The sequence below is a fragment of the Drosophila sulfurigaster genome, chromosome X (assembly GCF_023558435.1).
Source record: "Drosophila sulfurigaster albostrigata strain 15112-1811.04 chromosome X, ASM2355843v2, whole genome shotgun sequence".
NCBI lineage: Eukaryota > Metazoa > Arthropoda > Insecta > Diptera > Drosophilidae > Drosophila > Drosophila sulfurigaster.
In genome coordinates, this window is record NC_084885.1 from 19,486,620 (window position 1) to 19,507,401 (window position 20,782).

Consider the following 20,782-nt stretch of genomic DNA (forward strand, 5'->3'; position numbering starts at 1 on the left):
ATTTATCGAAATGCAATAATAAAATTTGGAAAAGTAATAAGTAGCAAACACACTCTCTAGCCGATCCTACCCGCCTTTGCCTGCACACTTCAATGTGGCCAGTCGGCGGCCTAAAAGTATGCATTAAAACTAATTAACTTTTCGCTCAGTCACCGGGGAATGAATGCCGCAAGCTTAGTTTCATGCACTCGAATTCATGGATGGTAGTTGGGCGGGTTCCAGACTGTTGCCCCAAAATGAAATTATGAAAATTTCAAGCTCTGACGCTTTCGCCAAGAAAATACACCACAATGCGTCGTACACTCAGTTATTGAATTTATTTCATTTTCATATGTATACAATGTTTTAGTTGTTGTTGTTTCGCTTTTGTTGTTGTTGTTTGTTGCTGTCGACAATAAAAATAATTTGTGTAGCTTGACATACGCGTTGTTGTAAGTATGTAAGTAAGTATATATTAGTATATATTATAGTATATATAGTAATGATGTTCATCTATGTATTTACTTATTCATAATTGTATATGTATATGCATGTATATTTATCATATTTATTCATATTCATTATTACTTATATTGTTGGACTCGAAGACCGTTTAGCCATAGTTTGTTATAAATGAATTTCGACAATCAAATGACAAACTTAAATGCAATTGGTTTAGTTACTTATCAAGTTAATTTATATAGTATGGAAAAAAAACCACAAAAAAAACTTTATCGATATCTAATTTGTGCATTTGTCAGAGATACTTGGTTTAATTATTCGCTTCGAGTGGATGAAGGAATTGCTAATGTTTTGTGCTTTCTTTTCATTTAAATTGCTATGTATATAACCTTTGAAGTAGATATGAACTTTGGTACAATTGAGCATAATCTTTGTTGTTGTGGAAACTTTTCAGTGCCCTGAAAAGTATGCTATACTATTTGTTCTCCATATTTAAGTTTCGTTATTTGATTTTTTTGTTGTATTCAGTATGCTACACACACATATCATTGTACGTATTCATTAAACTTGATATGTGCCAAATGCTTAGTACTATAGACATGATGTTTTTTTTTTGTTTTTTTTGCGCTTTGGTCTCTCTCTATCATTTAAAATTCTTTGTTTTTTAGGGATAGCTGTTGCGTTTATCTTCTTTCTTTTTGATTGGTGTTTTGTCTCATTTTCTATGGTCAAGTTTATATATAATAATCGTACACACGCATACACACGCAAATGGGGAAAAAAGAACAATAAATTTGGAAATTTAAATACAGACCCACTTTGATTTTGTTTAAATTTCACTTAACTAGCGACAATCGAAAGGTGTTTTTAGTTTTTGCTTCTGTTTAACTAAGTTTATATACTATAAAAAAACATACAAAATTATGCTTCATATATAATTCGCACTTTGGAGTTTGGCAACGAAAAGGCAGAAGAAACTGCAACTCTCTCTCTCTCTCTCTCTCCCACTCGTTCTATTTGTCTCATTTATCTGTCTATCTCATTCGTTTCCATACACACACTTAAGCTTAGGACAAAGAAAATGTATTTTCCTTAGTTTTTTTTATATATTTTTGGAAATTGAAATTTGCGAAAATTTTCTTTTCAATATTGGGTTCTATTATTATTTGTGTTGTTTGTTGTTTGTTGTTTATACATTCAATATACATACATAAATAGTTATACAAATAGCTAGTTACACAGTTATCTAGGAGCTGACCCATTGAGGTCTGCCGCTTACAATTACAAATTGTTTATATCTACTAAATACATACACAGCTATTACACGCACACACACACGCGATCTGGTTCATATAAACGAAACTTTATACTATTGTAATTATTATTATTAGAGATACTTTTGTTTATGTTGTGTTAACACTTTCGATTTCAAGTTGTTTCGAAGTTGTATTTATTTTTGGTTTTTTTTTTTCTTTTTACTGTTGTTGTTGCGCTAGTTGCTTTGGTGTTTTGCTGTTGTTTAAGTCTCGGCTTTTTGGTAAATTATGGCCCAGGCTAATCGGCTTATAGTCGGTGAATGCCCGTGCCCAAAAAATAAACTATGCAATCGGTTTATCGTCAGATATTCTTTTTTTTCATAGGCACAATGACTGACGTTCTCTCAAAATACTAAATATATATTAAATGAATTATTTACTTGCAGAATACATTGCGTATGCTTAATAATACGTTAATTTCTTTGGTAGTTTTCAAATAGTTTTTTGGTTGTGTTGTGTGCACTGGAATATAATTATTACAGACTATAAATTTTGTAAATCATTTTTGGTTTTTTCGATTATTTTTTTTTAACTAATTTTCTTTTTCTTATTTTTTTGTGTTACACTTGTAATTAATTCAAGTAGTTTGACAAATATTTAAGTCATTTGAGATATTTTCAATTGGTATAAAAAATTAAACTCTCTCTTAAAAAAAAAATTGATCGACTCTGCAAGAAAACAAACGACAATACAAACATATAGCACATGACAAACTGTTAGCTCTATAAGCACTAAAGACAATCATCATCTTCCATAGTGGTGAAGCTTTTCCTTTAGATATCTTTTCTTTGTTTGTTTGTTGTGCTTTAGTTTCTGAGATCTTTTCCGTTTCGATTCTGTTTACCAGACTTCGCACTTCTTGGTCGGATTCATGCGTTTGTCGGGCTTACACTGGAATACCTCGGCGAATTCCTTCATATTCGACAGCGTGCCAATAACGCGAAATTGCGACGGTGAATGCGGATCCTTTTCCATTTGCAGCAGATTTGTCTCATCCGTTGTGCTGGAGCACCAAACCTGCAAAACATTAATTCACATTTAAATAATGATATCAAATGTTGCAACAATTTCAAGCTCACCTGGGCAAAGGACACAAAGAAGAGTTGCTCATGCGTTAAATTCAAGCCGGGCAGCCTAAGGACATCTGCATCCTTTTCGGGCTTAGTGCGCAAATAGGCATGATATGCAGCCTTCAGGCCGCCATTGTCAGCAATGTTCTCGCCTACAGAATGTACATGAAATTTCATATTAAATACTAACCTAAATAAAATCGCTTCTTAAAACTAATTGCCAAACTCAAAAAAAACCTGAATTTTGCAATTCAATTGGGTTCCAGAATGTTTGCTTTTGTTTGAGCAATTCGTTACAGAATAGTCAAAAAAAGAAATATATATGTACATATATTGTATATCTCCCCAACTTCAATACAAATCATATCACATATCTTTATATATATCTCAAATCACTCACCCAACGTCTGTTTGCCATTCAGATTGCGTCCGTTGAGCTTAAAGCCGCTGTATTGTCGAGCTATGCACTCGGATTTCTCATTGAAACGTTCGATGCTCTTGGCATCCCACCAACGATTAATATTGCCATATTTGTCATACTCCCGTCCCTGATCATCGAAGGCATGCGTCAGCTCGTGACCCATCACAACGCCCATGGCACCAAAATTGAGACTCTTGGGATTGTTGATGTCGAAGAACGGTGTCTGCAGGATGCCGGCGGGGAAAACAATTTGATTTTTGGTCGGCGTATAATAAGCATTCACTGTTTGCGGTGTCATGCCCCAATTCGTCTTATTCACTGGCTGATCCAACTTCTTCAGATTGCTCTTCAAATTGTAAATGGCCACTTGAATGTTATTCTCGAAATACGCATCAGCTGTGATATTCAGTTCAGCATATTTCTTATCCAACTCAATCGGATCGAGTATGTAGTCGGGGAAACCGATCATATCTGAGATCTCATTGGCCTTCTCAATGGCGCGCTCACGCGTCTGCTTGTCTACCCAGCTGAGATTTTGTAAATTCATTTTAAAGGCTTCGCGTATCTCGCCGATCATTTGCTCCGCCGCTGGCTTGGATTCGCCATGGAAGGCCTGCCGCACAAATATCGCACCGACTGCAAAGCCAACCACATTGTTCGTATCGGAGACGCAATAGCGCCACACCTCCTCGCCGCCATCGGAGCCCATCAACGCCTTACGCACGCCCTTATACGCATCCCTGAAGGGCTTGGACAAGCAGCTGGTCAGCGTGCGCACTGCCTGCCACGTCAGATAGTTGTTCAGAGTGCTGTGAATAGAATAGTAGAGTGTGGATCAATTATTAAGAAAGTTATAATACAATAATGCAATAATAATGATATAATAATGTAGTAATAATATAATAAGTATTTATAGCTCTAGTTCAAAGCAATAATGATGTAATAATGTAGTAATAATATAATAAATATTTATAACTCTAATTCAAAGCAATGTTGAACTCTTAACCCGATCTGTACTCCTATCCACTCTTCAATATGTATCTTTGGTTAGCTAAAATTCCCTTTACATTGTGTGGATCAATTATCAGGAAAGTTATAATACAATAATGCAATAATAATGATGTAATAATGTAGTAATAATATAATAAGTATTTACAACTCTAATTCAAAGCAATGTTGAACTCTTAGCCCGATCTGTACTCCTATTCACTCTTCAATATGTATCTTTGGTTAGCTAAAATTCCCTTTACATTTATTATTCTATTGCTATTTAGTATAAGTCAGTATTGGAGTATCTTATACTTTGCCTAGTAGTTACTATAAAAGCTAGATAGTTATTAATACTATAAAAAATCACAATAAAAGACTAGCATATAATGAACAATTTCATATATATTACTTATGAAAACACTTTAATCCTCTCATGCCAAAGACAACTTGAGCTTGAAGCACTCTTCACATAAATTGTTTTATCTAAAATACAAGAGGTTCTCAAGTGATTTAAATTAGAGTTGTCAGTTAGCAATAATCAAATATCAATGTTACAGTATTTATGATTCCTGACAATTTGCTTGCGATCAGATAAAAGTACTCGAAGTTATTGTCAGAGCAAAATGTGAAGAAGGTAAAAAAAAACTTTCCTTGTTAAGAAAGTACTGACAAAATGCTAGTCAAATAAAGCAGACAATAAAACAAAAGGACCACAAAGTATTTATACCTTACAAATGAATTCGTTTGTTTACTAATCACAAGTTTCATTTGTTTACTAACCACAAGTTTTAAGAGATCTTCTATAAATAAAACAATTATCTCGGCACTTACTAAACTAATCATTGTATTATAAGCAGCTAGCACTTACATTTTGCCAGCTTCCGTTTGCTGCATGCTCATTATGATGTTGGAGAGATTCTTGAGGAAGTCGGGCGCATAGACGACGACAACTTCGTTGTCGGTGACGCGTCTGTTCACCAACTGCATGGCATTATCGAAGTGATCGGTCCAGTTGAGAAACGGAGCAAGCACATTGAGTTCCTTCAGTTTCATGGGATGATACATTGCCTCCTCGTTGCGTCGATCCTCCATCGGGATGGTGATGTTGGCAAGTTTCTTCTCAAAATTGATGACGCCCTCCATCTGGGCACGTGCATCCGTCTCATTGGCACCCAAAAGTACACAGATCTTGGTCATGTATTCGATATACTCGCTGAGCACCTTGCGATGAATGTCCGTCTTATTGTTGTAATAATCCGCGGTGGGCAACGTGAGGCCACCCTGATCAATCTGTATAACGTGGCGAGTGGAGTTCTTGTCATCTTCGCCAATGGCCCAACCAAACAAACAGTTGAAATTGTATCTGCAATTGAGAGTAATATATATTAATAAAATATCGCGATACATTTATGTATCCACTCTCACTTGTTGTGCAATATTTTGAGTGCACTGCCCAGTTTCCATTTGGTCACATTGTAGCCACTCTGCGTCACATTCCAGCCTCCGATTTTGGTGAGCAAATCATTCATTGGCTTCGCGCCCAACTTCTCCATGTGCTCATCCACATCTAGGCAGGACTCGTAGTAGACTTTTGCCTTGCGCTCTGCGTTCGATTTGAAACTCTTGGCCGGCTTGTCCAGCACATTGCGTATGATCAGCTGATTCATCTGCTCCAGCTTGCCAAAAGTGCCCCACGTTGATTTGCCCTCGGGTATGGGATTGTTTTTGATCCACTGATTGCTGCAACGTAACAAACGTTAACGATATGAACAATTTGTAATAGCCAAAAGGTAAGATAATAATACTATATATTATGTATTTTTACAAATACGTTCTTGTAAATAAATTTAAAAGAAAAGGTACATGTGGAATTAATTTAAAACTAGGCAAAAGCCATTGAAGTAAAAGTAAAGCTAATTATATTTTTATTATAAGTAAAATGGAATTTAATTATTTCTTGTAAAATGTCAATATTGTAGCCTCTACTAAATTTATAACAAAAACTCAAACTAAGGCTGTTCTGATACTACAAAGGTGCTATCTCTGATTTATTCTTACATTTTACAAAAGTTTAATAAAACTTTAATTTTCTTGGCTACTTTTTGATAGTTGCAACATAGTTTTTTTTTATAAAATATTCAGTTTTTAAGAAAACATAATTTTGTAAATATTTAAATAAAGTTAACAGATGAAATTGATTTAAAACTTGGCAAGAGCCAATAACAAAAAAGAAATTTAAACCAGTATTTATTTTAACTAAAATGGTATTTTACGTTTTTAATACTGTTTTTATATTATAAAAGTGTATTATATAGTTTTTATTATAGTTATGTAAGTGTTTAATAAAACTTAAATTGTAAGCACTTTTTGATGTTGTAAAAGTGTTACAACAATTTTAATAATGTCAAATTTTAATTAGTCTCCTAAATTGCATTTCCTTATCTTTCTTTCAGTCTCTTTCGTTTTTATTTTTAGTCAGATTTATTTTGTTATTCATTTCTTACCATGCATATCCATAGAAATCATCGCAGGGATCCACAGTGACATCGATCGACCTTAGAATCTCACTCGATGCAAATATGCAGTGCTCATTGAGGCAAGGCAACTCATTGGCCGAGAGGCAATCTGCAATGTGATTGAATTGATTAAGGTGATGCCAATTAATTTGATTGTGCGCTTACCTTTCTTGTGGGGCTGCACATGCAACACATGCTTTGTGTTGTCATTTGAGTTATTGGAGAATAAAACACAGAACTGTGTTAAAATCACAATTGCCATCACAAATGTGACAATCAGTAAGAGTTTTTCGGTTTTGTTTCGTGATCGCCAGTTCCATGTTGCCTGTAAAAAACAAAACAAAAAAAAAATATTATTACAATTATTACAGTTCACTAACAAAGCATATCACATTTAAAAAAGAGAATACAGCGTGCACAGAGAAAATAAGTAATTATATTGTAAAAACTAGAACACAAATCTGAAATTTGAGAACTTTTCGATCTTTATAGAAAATATTGTAAACAAAAATTCCATATTGAAAAATTGTAAAACAGGATTGTCGATTTAAGTTTAACAAAATCTTCGTTTGAAATCGGAAAACTTTTCAAATCCAAAAATTTCTTTTATTTTCGTAAATGTTGTAATTTTCTTACTCTAAAATTATAACCTAGTTTTTGATGTTGTTGCTGTTAGTTCAACATTTGATATTGATTTGGGGATTTTTTTTGCTCTAGATTTCATTTCAACTTTAATAGTCTTGAATTAATATGTAGTATAATCTTATTGCATAAATTTAATCTTGATTTAAGAATTCATTTTCTGCTTCAATTTTGACATCATTTTACTATGATATTGTCAACAAGTTTTTAAACTATTTGCATACAAAAGTTGCAATTTAGTAATGAACAAATTAGAGTCAATATTTGTACTATTGTGCGTCTTAATCAATTGAAAAGAAACATAGCTAATGCCCCTAGAATAAAAATTTCTTACTTATTTATGTTGCATTATAAGAACAGCACACAGACTTTATGTAGATTATGTAAAAATTAACTTACATAAAACGATTTATTTATGCTCTCTCTCGCTCTCTTGATCTCAAACTTAGGTAAAAAAAAAAAGAGAAATTTTGCCTAAATTTAAGTTTACTCTTCAATATTACAAGACAAGAATCTCATCAACGATTATTTATTTAACAAAATGAATTTCTAAATAAGCGAGTAAAAAATCATATTCTTTAATATATCAGCCTAATTTATATTACAATGTCTCACTGTTTAGCACAACATCTGCAACTCAGACTTCTGCTACGTTTTTTATCTGTATGTGGTTCTGTATCTGCAACTGAGTCTGTATCTTTATCTTCATCGTCATCGTCGTATGTTTGTTGTGTGTGGCTTCTGCTAACTGTGTAACTGTGATTGTACTCACCCGCGCCGTATGATAGCGTATCTGCATGCCTGGATGTCCCGACGCCTCGTTCAGCTGAATGCCGCCAATTGAACTTGAATCATCTTCCGTAAATTCGGTCTGTTTGTAGCGTGTCATCTGTGTGGAGAGGCAAAAGATACAGATTGAGATTCAGATTTATGATTCAATGTCAGTCGGTTAGTCGGTTACAATCTGCATTCTGTTAGTCGAGATGCGCAATGATCCAGATTAACATCTGGCAAATACATGTATCTACTTTATACGAGATACATTTTTGTATCTGTATCTACAAATGCATGTGTGTAGTTGGAGGGCGACCTTAATTAAGTCGATTATTATCAGCGTCTCAGTTTCGACTGGCCGGCTATTGTTGTTGAGCCTTATGTGCACATAAGTAAATCGCAAGTAAGCAAAAACACCAACAAATTTCCATAGCAAACAGACGCTTACATTCATTTCTCATTTCTATAGGTATACCTCAAAAATGCTTCTCAGAAAACAACAGACAAAAAATATAAAAAATCTGTTATCTACTAGAAAAATAAAATATTCTAATTAAAATAAGATTAAAAAGAATTTCATTAGATTTGAGTTGTGTCAAAGTTTAATTAATTCAAATTTTCTCAATTGAATTCAATATTAAAATCAAATTAGGTTTAATAGTCAATTTTATATACATGGATTTCAATTATTTGGGATTTTATTAAAACAATTATTTATAATCTCCCATTCCTTCAATCGTTCGCACTTTATTTTGTACATTGTTTTTATTCACATGGCGAGTGCTGTAAGTGCCTTGCTTATTTGTTTATTGTGGATCTGATAAAAGAGTGAAAGACACAGACTTCTCCACAAAACGCACACATTCGCATATGCGGGAGAATATCAATTTGTAAGTATTATTTGGGCTTTTGTCAGCTAAAGCTTTTTGTGTTTTTGTTTTTTTTCTCTTTTTCTTTTTTGTTTTGAAGCCCTCCACTCGGTTGTGTCTCTTTGTTTGTCTCTCTCTCTCAGGGCCTCAGGGCTAGCGCCTCTACAGCTTGTGCTTTTTCTCACATTTTGTGTTTGCCAGCCCCCCGCTCCCCTCAGACAGCTTCACTTGCTCTTTACTTATTGAATGTGCAGTCTATTCTCCATATGCCGGTCAGCTTTTTTCGGATTTGGCATTTGTTCAGGTCAAATATGTGTTCTTATTGTTAACGCATTGTTTTTAAAAATTGCTGATCTGCAGTTGATCAGAGAATGCACTTTTTATGATTATTATTATTATGATTATGATTATGATTATGATTATGATTATGATTATGATTATGATTATGATTATGATTATGATTATTATTATTATTATTATTATTATTATTATTATTATTATTATTATTATTATTATTATTATTATTATTATTATTATTATTATTATTATTATTATTATTATTATTATTATTATTATTATTATTATTATTATTATTATTATTATTATTATTATTATTATTATTATTATTATTATTATTATTTTGTTATTCTTTCTTAGTCTAACCAAAGTCTTCATTACTTATGTATATTCATAAAAACAAACACACATCTTTCGTGGACTCTTTGTTCACATAAACAACAACTTGAGTACTTCTACTGCTAGAAAATGTTTATACAGTGTAGACTCATGCAAACGGAGACCAAGAAGTTTGAGCAATCGAAACTTTTAATCGCAAAACTATGAAAACTCTAATAATACGCATGCGAATAATACTGTATGATAAGCCTAAATAAAGAAATTCCATCGATTATGATTTATAAATATGTTATGTATATGCGAGCACTTTTCAATATATATTTATATACATATATTTATTACTGGTGCCATGTAAATTTTGTATAGAACTAGATAGAAACAGAGATATTGTTGACAATTTTATCGCTGTTTGCCCATAAAAATCTGTATGCAAACTGTGCTCGGTTTGATAAGCCAAATATCCAGACACACCCAGACATAGCCACACCACCAATACAAACACACACACCGCACACCCGCAATACACACACACACACACACACCTACCGTGCGACAATCGGTGAGCCACATTTTCAGCAATTAGGCGACAGCTACAACAGAATCAACAATGAAAAACGAGCTCGATCAAAATATATATATATATATATACACGATATATATATATTCTCAGTTTATAATGTTTATTTATTGCTGTTGTTGTTGATGATGTTTTCCTTCTTTTTTTGGGTGCAAATGTTTGGCGCGCGTTTTGCGAATTAGATCTTGGGAGTGAACTGAAACTGAAGGGAAGCGAACCAGAGATAAAGCGTTGAACACACAATATCCGATGTTCATCCCATGACCGTTGAATGTGCACTGAATGGGCGCCACGACGATACCGCGTTGTTGCTTCGATACCGATGCTGATGACGCTGATGTCGATGTCGATGCCGATGCCGATGGCGATGCCTTTGGATACTCGCAAACGAAACGAAGTCCGAAACTATAGCAATATACATACGTATGTATGTATGTATGTATTTATATTTATATTGTAACACATGGCACAAACACGCATACATAACATATACATATGCATGTATTTGTATATTAGCCTCCTGCTTTCGGTTTTCCCGCATTCTAATAGTTCTGCACCATAAGCAAATTAATTGACTCAATTGTGTAGCTGTGTTTGAGTTTCGGTATATGCATATACATACATACATATAGGTATTGTTATAATTGCTTGCGCCTCCTTGAACTTCAATAAATACTCTCGTAACGCAAAAGAATTGTCATGTCGAATGATCATCATAATATTTGATAAAGCTGCCATTATATTAATTGATGCACCGTAAATCATCTCAACTTTCAATGTGACAGTTAGTAAGCGACTTTAGTATATACACGCATACATATATAGTATATGTATATACTATTAGCATAGGCTGGCAGTAAAAGCAGCAGGACAACAAATAATGATGTAAGCATATTCAGGCCTCTATTCAATGTACTCAATAAATAAAAATGAAATTTACTGCCCTCACATTTGCAGCCTTAAACCACAAAACATCAGCAAAATAGTTTGGCTTTAATTGCTTTTAAAAATAATGTTTAAAAATGCTGGTTTAATAATTCATGATTACTAATTGATTCTTTGATTAATAATTCAGTTATCAAATATTGTGACAAATTTAATTTATGACTAATTGAGTGATTTTTTAATGGCAGATTGATTGAGAAGTTGCTTTGAGAAGTTTATTGTGTAAAGAACTGTGGTTGATCTGTAGATCAATTATGCATCGATTTTGGCTCCTAAATTATAATTAAGATAAAACAATAAACAAGTTAGTTATAATAATAGGAAAAACTAGGTATTTGATTATCCGTTTAGTTTTAAATTTATATATATACCATTTATTTTCGTTTCGCGCATTTACAACACTTAACTTGATTTACGATTGATTAAAAAAAAAAAAAAAAGTAAAACACTTCAAATTAAAATGTTTCATTTTAAACTATGTGAATAGATTATTATATTAACTTAATTCAATATATTACATTTAAATTGTAATTTTTACTTAATTAATATATCGTAATTCAAGCCAAGTTTTTCATATAATTAAATATTTTTAATTTTGTTATATTTACTTTCATATAGAATTATAATGTTGTCGCCAAGTTGAACTTCTTCATTTAAATATGCAATGAATTCTATTAATATTTATATTTGTTTGCTTAAAGTGGTGTTCATCCCCACCGTCTCGCTTAGCCAGTGAGCACTGTATTTATTTTGTATTGACTTACAATATGCTTGCAATGCGCACCATTTATCGCCCATCGACCGCATACTTCGAGTAAAGATGAAAATTGTTGCGCAGTTCGTTTTCGTATCGTTTTTTTGTTTTTTTATTTTTATTTTTTTTTTTGTTTTTGCGTTCTTCTTTTCGCTGCCAATTCGCTTGTGTGTTTTGTTGGCCACACGGGGTTGCAAGGGCAATAATATTTGCCCAAAAAAATTTAGCGCCGACATGCAGCAGCAGAAATGTTTTGAAGCCATGTAAACACACGCGAATCATTTGCCACCCCATCCAATGTAAACAGATATTAAATCGCATTTGGCCGCCCATAAGGCATTCTTTAGACTCTCGATGGGCAAACACACACACACACACTCAAGCTCCATCGAGTGGCATGCAACATGAAAGACAACGGAAATGAATAATTTAACTTGCAGCACTTGAATGTGATCTGCAGTTGCTCTTAAAGTAGCATTAAGTTATGAAGAAACTATCAATTTGAAATTGAGGAGAGTGTCACAACAAATCGGTGGCGTATACGCAATATTTCATATAAACAAAAGCAAACATATAAACATATTGCTAGCTAGTTTCTCATATCGTTAATAGAACACTAGTTTTGTGTTTAATTTTATAATTTATTGGAATTCTTATACTCGATCGATAAAACTTGAGAGCTATTACTGAAAGGTTAGAAAGTAAAAAAAACTTTTCACAAACAATATTATAAATGTCAAAATACTAAAAAAGAAAAATCATAATTTAAATAATAATTTGTACAAATCATTTAAACATCAAAATAAACATACAAAAAACGGAAATGCTGTAATAAAATCATTGTTTAAACTTCAGTGTATACACTATATTTGGATATTATCTTAAAGTAGATTCTAATTGAAAACATACGTAAAAAACATAAACAAAAGTGTATTACAGTTTGCAAACATTAAAAAAAACGAAACATAAACTGCATGGCAACTTAAAAGCCTTTGAAATTAAAGTTCATGTGAATAAAAAAAAATAGTAAATTATAAAGATCGATATGTTATTGTTTTAATTTTTAAAGTACTTATTCACATGGAACTGAATTTCAAATGTTTTCAATTGTTGTTTTATACCTAAATTATTACAGAATAATAAGTTTAAATTCGCAATTAAAATGTTTTCCATTAATACAAATTGATGCAATGAATATTTTCAAATACAAATTTGTACTTCAATTATTAAAAAGTAATAAATTGAAATTTGTAATTAATACAAATTTAAGCGGTGAATATTGTCGAGAATACGCAAATCAAGCCAATTTGTAACTCAATAGGCATTCAAATTTAATACAAAACTGCGCAGTTAAATTGTAATGAGAAAGTCTCTAATGGAAATAGAATTTGTGAAATATTGTATTTCATGAATTTGATAGCTTTCACATCAAACAAATTAGCAGTCCGTCCATAGGTTTTTGGCAAACTGCGCATATTTATCAAAATAGCTGTAAGTATACACAAACAGCAAACGGGGATGGATGGATTTATGCTGCTGGGGATTATATGGAGGAGGGAAGGTGGAATGAGGGGGGGGAGGAGAGAGCTCGTAGCCAGGGAATAGAAGTGAAAAATGCAATTTGCAGCACAGCAACAGCAGCAGCTGTTCATGCGCCAAATTGCATTTGAGACAAGTTCAACTTTGGTTGCTATCGCATAATTGTAATCGAATCCGCACGCACACAAACACCCCAAACTTATGTTGCTATCTCTCTCCCGTACACTCGCACACACACACACACACACACACTCTCGGTTAACTGTGGTTGGCTTATGTGACATATGTTAGACATATGTCTTGGATTCGAAATGGCTGCAGGCTCCATTTACAGTGCAGTCCAAGTTACTTGCCTACAATATATGTAGACCAAACGCACTTTATATTGTATGTTGGTGGGGCGGAGAGTAGGAGATGTGGGGGGTGAGGCTGGGAATATGAGCTGATTAAATTGCGATGCCAATTAAAAATTTCATTTACTGCAAAACTCATTTGCGATATGGGGAGAAAAGGCAACAGCAGTCGATGGCCTGCAGCATTGTTGATATCGCAGTCAACACACACAAACACAAACACGCACACACACGCATACGCACATAAAAGAGAGTGTGAGAGAGAGAGAGGGAAAGAGAGCGAGAGAGAGCGACGCTCTTTGCCTACCTTTGCGCTCATTTTCTTTATGCGCCTGAATAGATGCAATAAACTTTTTTTCCCAGCTCGCTGTTGCTGCTTCTCGTCGTTGCTGTTGTTGTTGTTGTTTGTCGCCTCTTGTTGTTGTTCTTCAACTACTTCTTCTTCTTCTTCTTATATTTACTATTGTTTAATGTTGATTATTTGCTGATATACACACACATGTATTTGTGTACATTTTTTTGGTAGTTAGGTTTTAGCCACTTTTCCGACACTTATTTGTTGCTTTCCATTTCCATTTTCATTTTCGTGTTTATTTTGAATTGTTTTTGTGCCAAAAGTTGGCCAAAGCACTAATTTAACCTTAGCCACATTCTCGTTTTCTATTATGTTTATAATTTAGCGAAATCGCGTTGGGATCGGAAAAAAATGAAAACGAAAATTAATCTATTTTCTTATTTTATTTTTGGCAACTGCTTTTTGGCTGCCGCTGTTGGCGCTTGTGCTGCAACTGAAAATTCCACCACCAGAGCCAGCAGATTCAAGCCTCCAGAAGCCAAGTTAGCAGCGGACCGAGCCGAACAATGTCACTATCAAGCCAAAAAGCAATAACACACACACACACACGCACACGCACACACACAAACACACTCAGATAATGACTGACTGAGTGCGACGATGCTGTGCGAAAAGCTATTGCCATCCGTTGGAAAACCGCAGCATAGAAGAACACAACAAATAAACACACGAACGTAGTAAAAGTCCAAAACACACGACACTCTCTCACACACACTCTGTCTCTCTCTCTCTCTCTCACACACACACGCACACACACCCCTTGACTTTGTTCTGGGAATCGCGCTTGAGGGGGATAAACTTTTCTAGTGGAGTGCTCAAATCGTCACTGCGTTTCTATTGCGCAGCTGCAGTAAAGTGGCAACGCTTAACAGCGCTGCCATATCTATGCTAACAATCTCAACGCCAGGTGGCGCCACAGTATTAATTTTCATTTCTTACCCATTTTACATTACGCTACTGCGTTTTATTACACTCCTGTGGATGTAGGAAAATTCGAATCGAAAAATTAAGTCTTCCATAAAGAAAATTCAAATTACAAATTTATAAAATATTTTTTCGTTTATTTAGTTGCATTTAGTATATTTAAATAAAATATGGCTTGTTAATGATCTTTAGTATTAAACGATTTTTTTAAGAAATACTTTTGAATATAGAAACAACGCCTACTGTAATCGGGTCTTATTTATTTTTGCTGACGATCAGGTATAAAAACTGTTGTATAGTTTTAAAATATGGTTTTCCTGAGAATTAATGTAGTACTATCTCAATATACCAAATAAAGCCTTTGGTATATTTTGTACATTTTATGAATTAGGCTATAAATAAAATGGGCATTTCAAAATTGGAATGTTTTCAATTTATTATATACTTAATTTTATTGCAAAGCGTCGAACAGAACAAGTTCCCAAAATCAATCTTAGCTCTAAATAAAGAGTTAATCAAAAACTTTAAGAATAACCTACACTTATTTTAAAAATGGTTTTAGTTCATGTTTTTTCACTGTAAAGTCTATCGCACATATTTTTATTATTTACTTATACTCAATCAGAATCAATCAAATATATAATTTCTATTAATTATAATATTCTTTCTTACATTTTTAAACAAAATTAATCTTAAATATTCTTCAAAGAGTTGATAGTTTAAACCATGAGAACATTAAAATACTAAAGTATTTAAAATAATCTCCATTGAAAGTAAAATTAAATTTATGTGTTCAATATTAAATGAAAAAGTCGGTCAGCATAAATTTGAATAGATGTATTTCTCCTCCTCATTGTTCATTGTAATATTGACAAAACAGAATAATTTTTGTAGTATAATATCAAGTTCGAAAACTAAATGCAGAAATGTTGTTTAAAATTAAGTAAAATCAATATCGTTGGAAAAACACTTCCACACATATTGTAACTTACGTTCGTAGGCAGGTAAATAAAAGTCGACCTATTTATTACGCATCTACGAAAACAGCTCAAATGCTGTCATAAAATAAACAATACATATGTAAATATGGTCGCGACTGTGGCGAAGAAAGCAAACAACATTTTCGTGACCCGTCGACAATTGTTGGATGTGAGTAAAGCCGCAAATATTTGGCTTTTGCTTCGCTTACAACAACGCGAGTGCATTGTCTGAGTCTCAGACTCAATTTCGATTTTGATTTGTTGAGTGTGTTGAGCCCAGTCATAAACGAAAAGTGTTAAAAAGTGTTACCCAAAATAAAAGTAAAAGTAATGCTTAATATCAGCTGCCGAAATTAACTGATCTTGTATACATATGAATTTCAAGTTGAGGATCAGAAGCCACACTCGAGAAGTCTCGACAGACGCCTGTTCGAACGCTTCGTCATGCATATCATTAATGAGCCAACAAATTAACGTGTTCTATACCGGAAAAAAACGCTTGTGCCTCTTCACGTAAATTCGTGCAAATTACAAAAAAAAAAAAAAAAAACAACAACAGCAACAGTAGCGTCTTACACAAATTTGCGTGTTCTGTATTGCAATAATGCGAATCAACCTCAACAACAACGAAAAAGTGCTTAAAACAATTTGTAAAAAAATCTGACAATTAATCGTCAAGCCGACGTTTAAATACTCTACAATATTCCATTTGAAATATTTGCTAAAGTATAATATTTATTTAGATGTTAGTAGCGCACATTTGACTTGAGCAATTCTGCATTTATTTCTTAAAGTTTCAATGCTGTTAAATATTTTTAAACACTTTCACTTACTTTTAAGCTTAGCATCCAGCTCCCTACATTTGTATTTAGTAGGTTATGATTTTTTCTCTTAGCTATTAAATATTTTAATATACTTTAGTTTACATTTGAATTTAGTAATTCATAACTTAAATACTTTATAATCTACTTTATTTTCTTATTTAGTTAATTTTATCAGTGAACAGCAAACAATTTTATAAAGAAGTAAAATAATATCAAAAACTTTAATGCTTTATAAACTTTTATTACTGTTTATTGATAAAACGAAGTATAAAACCTAAAAAAGTTTCAATGCTGTTAAATATTATATAATATTTTTAAACACTTTCATTTACTTCTAAGTTTATCAACTAGCTCCTTACATTTGTATTTAGTGATGATTGATTTTTTCGCTTAGCTATTAAATATTTTAATATACTTTAGTTTACATCTGAATTTAGTAATTCATATTTTAAATACTTTATAATGCTTTACTTCCTTATTTACTTCATTTTATCAGTGATCAGATCAACTTAATAAAGAAGTAAAATACTAAAAAAAACTTTAATTGCTGCTTATTGATAAAATAAAGTATTAAACCAAAAGAAGTTTCAATGCTGTTAAATATTTTTAAACACTTTCATTTACTTCTAAGTTTATCAACTAGCTCATCACTTTTGTACTTAGTAATTCATGATTTTTTCACTTAGCTATTAAATATTTTAATATACTTTAGTTTACATCTGAATTTAGTAATTCATATTTTAAATACTTTATAATGCTTTACTTCCTTATTTACTTCATTTTATCAGTGATCAGATCAACTTAATAAAGAAGTAAAATACTAAAAAAAACTTTAATTGCTGCTTATTGATAAAATAAAGTATTAAACCAAAAGAAGTTTCAATGCTGTTAAATATTTTTAAACACTTTCATTTACTTCTAAGTTTAGCACCTATCTCCTCACTTTTGTACTTTGCATTTAGTAATTCATCATTTAAATACTTTATGGTGCTTTACTCTACTTTACTTCCTTATTTACTTCATTTTATCAGTGAACATCCAACAAATTCATAAATAAGTAATATAAGGAAGTAAAGTAATGTCAAATCGAAGTATTAAACGCAAATAAGCATAATTAGTTAATTCTGTATTTTTATATTTGCCCTAACTTTTTATTGAAGTTTGTGAGCAAACTCCATGAGATTTATCTAATACCCAATGTAAGGGCGCCATGAGCAGGTAAACAATTAAAAGCTACAAAAGTAATGATGACTCGCTGACAACAACAAGCTCAACAGATCGAGCAAGAGAGAGAAAGAGAGAGAGAGAGAGAGAGTGCGAAGAAGAGAGAGAGAGAGAGAGAGAGTGCGAAGAAGCGAGAGAGCACCAAGTCGAGATTTGGGGGAGGGGAGAACTCAGGGCTGGCTGTTGTGGGAACCAGTTTAAAACCGTTGACGTGATGCCGCCAGCGAATTAGTTGCAGCTAGTCGGCCAAACCTTAAACATGTCTCAAAGCGATCGTCGGAATTGTGTTGTTGTGATTTGCCTTTTGGCCACACTCTCCCTGGGTGAGTGAGCTCCTTGGATTACCAGTGAACAAAAAAAACCGAAATAGCAAAAAAAAAAGAAGACAAACGAAATTCAAACAAAATGCACATTATGTATCCGCAGTGTATGCCCAGGGCACTTGGGGCGGCGGCAACGCAGCCGGCGCTGGCGCCTGGTCCAATTCACAGCCCGGCGGCGCAGCTGGAATGCATCCACCCGGCAGCCTCGGTGGCCAGGATCCACAGATAAGCTACGGCTATGCGGGCGTCGATTCCCGAGGCGGCGCCTACGGCGGAGCTGCCGGCAATGGGGGATACTATGTGAGCGGCACCGACGAGCATGGACGTCCCTTCTCCTACAACGGCGGCGTCGGAGCTGGCGGACAACCTTTGCCCGGACAGCCGGGCTATCGCAACTATGGATACTATAGCGGAGCTGGCGCTGTGGTCGCATCTCTGAGCATGGCTCTGGCCATGGCTTTGCTTGCCTCCAGATCGTAGAGTGCATTCTCTATAAGCATCAACAATCTTTATATTTTTTTTTTTTAGTGTTTATAAGTTTAATTTATACAAATGAGATACCAAATTTATTGTGAGTTCTGCAGCAATAAAAACTGAGTTTGTATTAGGCCCTAAGCAAATCGCAACTTGATTTTATTTGAGCTGCTGCATCATCATTTTTTCTTTTTTTTAATACGCAATAGAAGCGTTGGGCTTTTAGAATTCAATTTGTAATGAAGCCAGGCGTGTAATTACAAAGTAATTAATGAATCTGCGAAACTCACTTGGAAGCAAACCTCACGACTATTTTTTTTTTTTTTGAATACATTAAATTGCAAATCTCTGGGAAGCATATTGCGTTTCTACATTTCCATTAATTCCGAAATGAGTGGCCATTAATTAACGTCAATTTACGAGCACTGCAATAACAATGTGAAACAATTAATGAATAAGAGAATATTTCTACTATATTTGATTTGATAAACTCACTAAAATCAAGCTTGAACTTGAACTCTCTACAAAATATAATTTGAGTATTCAAAAAAGAGTAAAAAGTTAACTCGATCATAAGAAAAAATCATAGAAAAAACAATAGTGTATTTAAAATATGAAAAAATATTTATGAAATCAAACTAAATACATTAATATTTTTAATATATATGAATAAATGTGTTACAAAAATAGAAGTTAAACAATAACAAAAATATTTGAATATATAAAACAACTTCTAAAATTTACGTACCATTAAATCGAAATTAAAGCAATAAAAATAATATTTTAAATCAATAATAAACCGCAAAAATAGTTTTTAAAAATGTACATTACATTAAAATTAAAACCATTACAAATATATTTCTAATATACAACACAGCTAAAAAAAAATTGAAAATTTAATAAAGCCCAATTACATTCCTCTGAAAATCAATAACAAATTTAAATATAAATATAAAAAAAAAACACATTTAAAATATATAAATAAATATGTTACATTAAATTGAAGTTAAAACAATGGTTAAATATTTGTAATATACAATACAGCATTTGTTGAATAAAAACAATAAAATAAATAATACTTTTATAATATAATAAGATTTAAAATAAATTTCGAATAAATTTGCTGAATTACATTGAAAAATAACATTTTAGATACACATACAATAAAGCTTTTAAAATATATAAATAAATGTGTTAAATTACAATGAAAACAATAATATTTTTAATAAATAATAAAGATTGTAAACCTCCTAAAATATTTTTATAAAACGCTCATAAATCGTATGGAATTAACATCTTCAAGTAAATGTGTTTATGACAGTTCTAATCTTTAAATAGAGTAAATACATATGCATATTTATTAAAAACACCAAATTCTTCTGAAATGAGTATTTCGTGTATTTCTGGCTTCCATTTTCATGCTCGCATTTAAACGCTTTCTTGCTACTTTCCTTTCGTTCTAGAACCTGTTTCATTTCCAGTTAGCACAATACTCAAATTTCTTCATAAACAAGTTAAAAGCCGCTACAAGTACTGTTTAACAGTTTCGTTTCTAAGCTTTACTCTTTATTACACTGACTTCAAATCGCTTTAAAACTTCCCATTTAACCTTGAATATTTAGTGAATTTCAGCTGCATAGCTTCAAAATTTTGCTGAGTTATAAATAGTTTGTAACGCAGTAATTTCCCACGCAGTTGCACAACATAATCGACTGTCAACCACATGAGCGAGTTCGTCATGAGCAACGCCCATTTACAATTGTTATTAGCCCAAAACATGGAAAACACAAAAAAAACCAAAAAAATAGAAACATTCTAATGTGGCCCAAAGCGTA

General features: G+C 32.7%; 2 protein-coding genes across 3 annotated transcripts; one reads left to right on the top strand and one right to left on the bottom strand.

Annotated features, from left to right (window-relative positions):
- Nucleotides 1-293: 293 nt before the first annotated feature.
- Nucleotides 294-14,626, bottom strand: LOC133847986 (neprilysin-3). 2 transcript variants are annotated; one of them, XM_062283347.1, is made up of 9 exons: nt 14,151-14,626; nt 8,169-8,285; nt 6,920-7,079; nt 6,743-6,863; nt 5,664-5,978; nt 5,107-5,601; nt 3,228-4,057; nt 2,837-2,979; nt 294-2,774 (listed from the first exon to the last, which is right to left on the bottom strand). In XM_062283347.1, exons 1-9 carry the CDS (start codon nt 14,160-14,162, stop codon nt 2,598-2,600), a joined length of 2,370 nt encoding a protein of 789 aa, XP_062139331.1. In that variant the 5' UTR covers nt 14,163-14,626; the 3' UTR covers nt 294-2,597. The 2 variants fall into 2 exon arrangements, with proteins under 2 accessions (XP_062139331.1, XP_062139330.1); XM_062283346.1 differs by lacking the exon at nt 14,151-14,626 and adding an exon at nt 10,222-10,528.
- Nucleotides 14,627-18,317: 3,691 nt separating this feature from the next.
- LOC133848602 (uncharacterized) lies at nt 18,318-19,160 on the top strand. Its single transcript, XM_062284234.1, has 2 exons — nt 18,318-18,473; nt 18,577-19,160. The coding sequence occupies exons 1-2, from the start codon at nt 18,410-18,412 to the stop codon at nt 18,951-18,953; spliced, it is 441 nt and encodes a 146-aa protein (XP_062140218.1). The 5' UTR covers nt 18,318-18,409; the 3' UTR covers nt 18,954-19,160.
- The last annotated feature ends 1,622 nt before the right edge of the window (nt 19,161-20,782 follow it).

Excerpts from the sequence above, each read along its gene's own strand:
- LOC133847986 (XM_062283346.1), bottom strand. The coding sequence starts at position 10,245 with ATGTGGCTCACCGATTGTCGCACG. Across the intron at positions 7,080-8,168 it reads TACGCTATCATACGGCGCGG|GCAACATGGAACTGGCGATC; the intron begins GTGAGTACAATC and ends TGTTTTTTACAG. Across the intron at positions 4,058-5,106 it reads CAAACGGAAGCTGGCAAAAT|CACTCTGAACAACTATCTGA; the intron begins GTAAGTGCTAGC and ends TTCTATTCACAG.
- LOC133848602 (XM_062284234.1), top strand. The coding sequence starts at position 18,410 with ATGTCTCAAAGCGATCGTCGGAATTGTGTTGTTGTGATTTGCCTTTTG. Across the intron at positions 18,474-18,576 it reads TTTGGCCACACTCTCCCTGG|TGTATGCCCAGGGCACTTGG; the intron begins GTGAGTGAGCTC and ends ATGTATCCGCAG.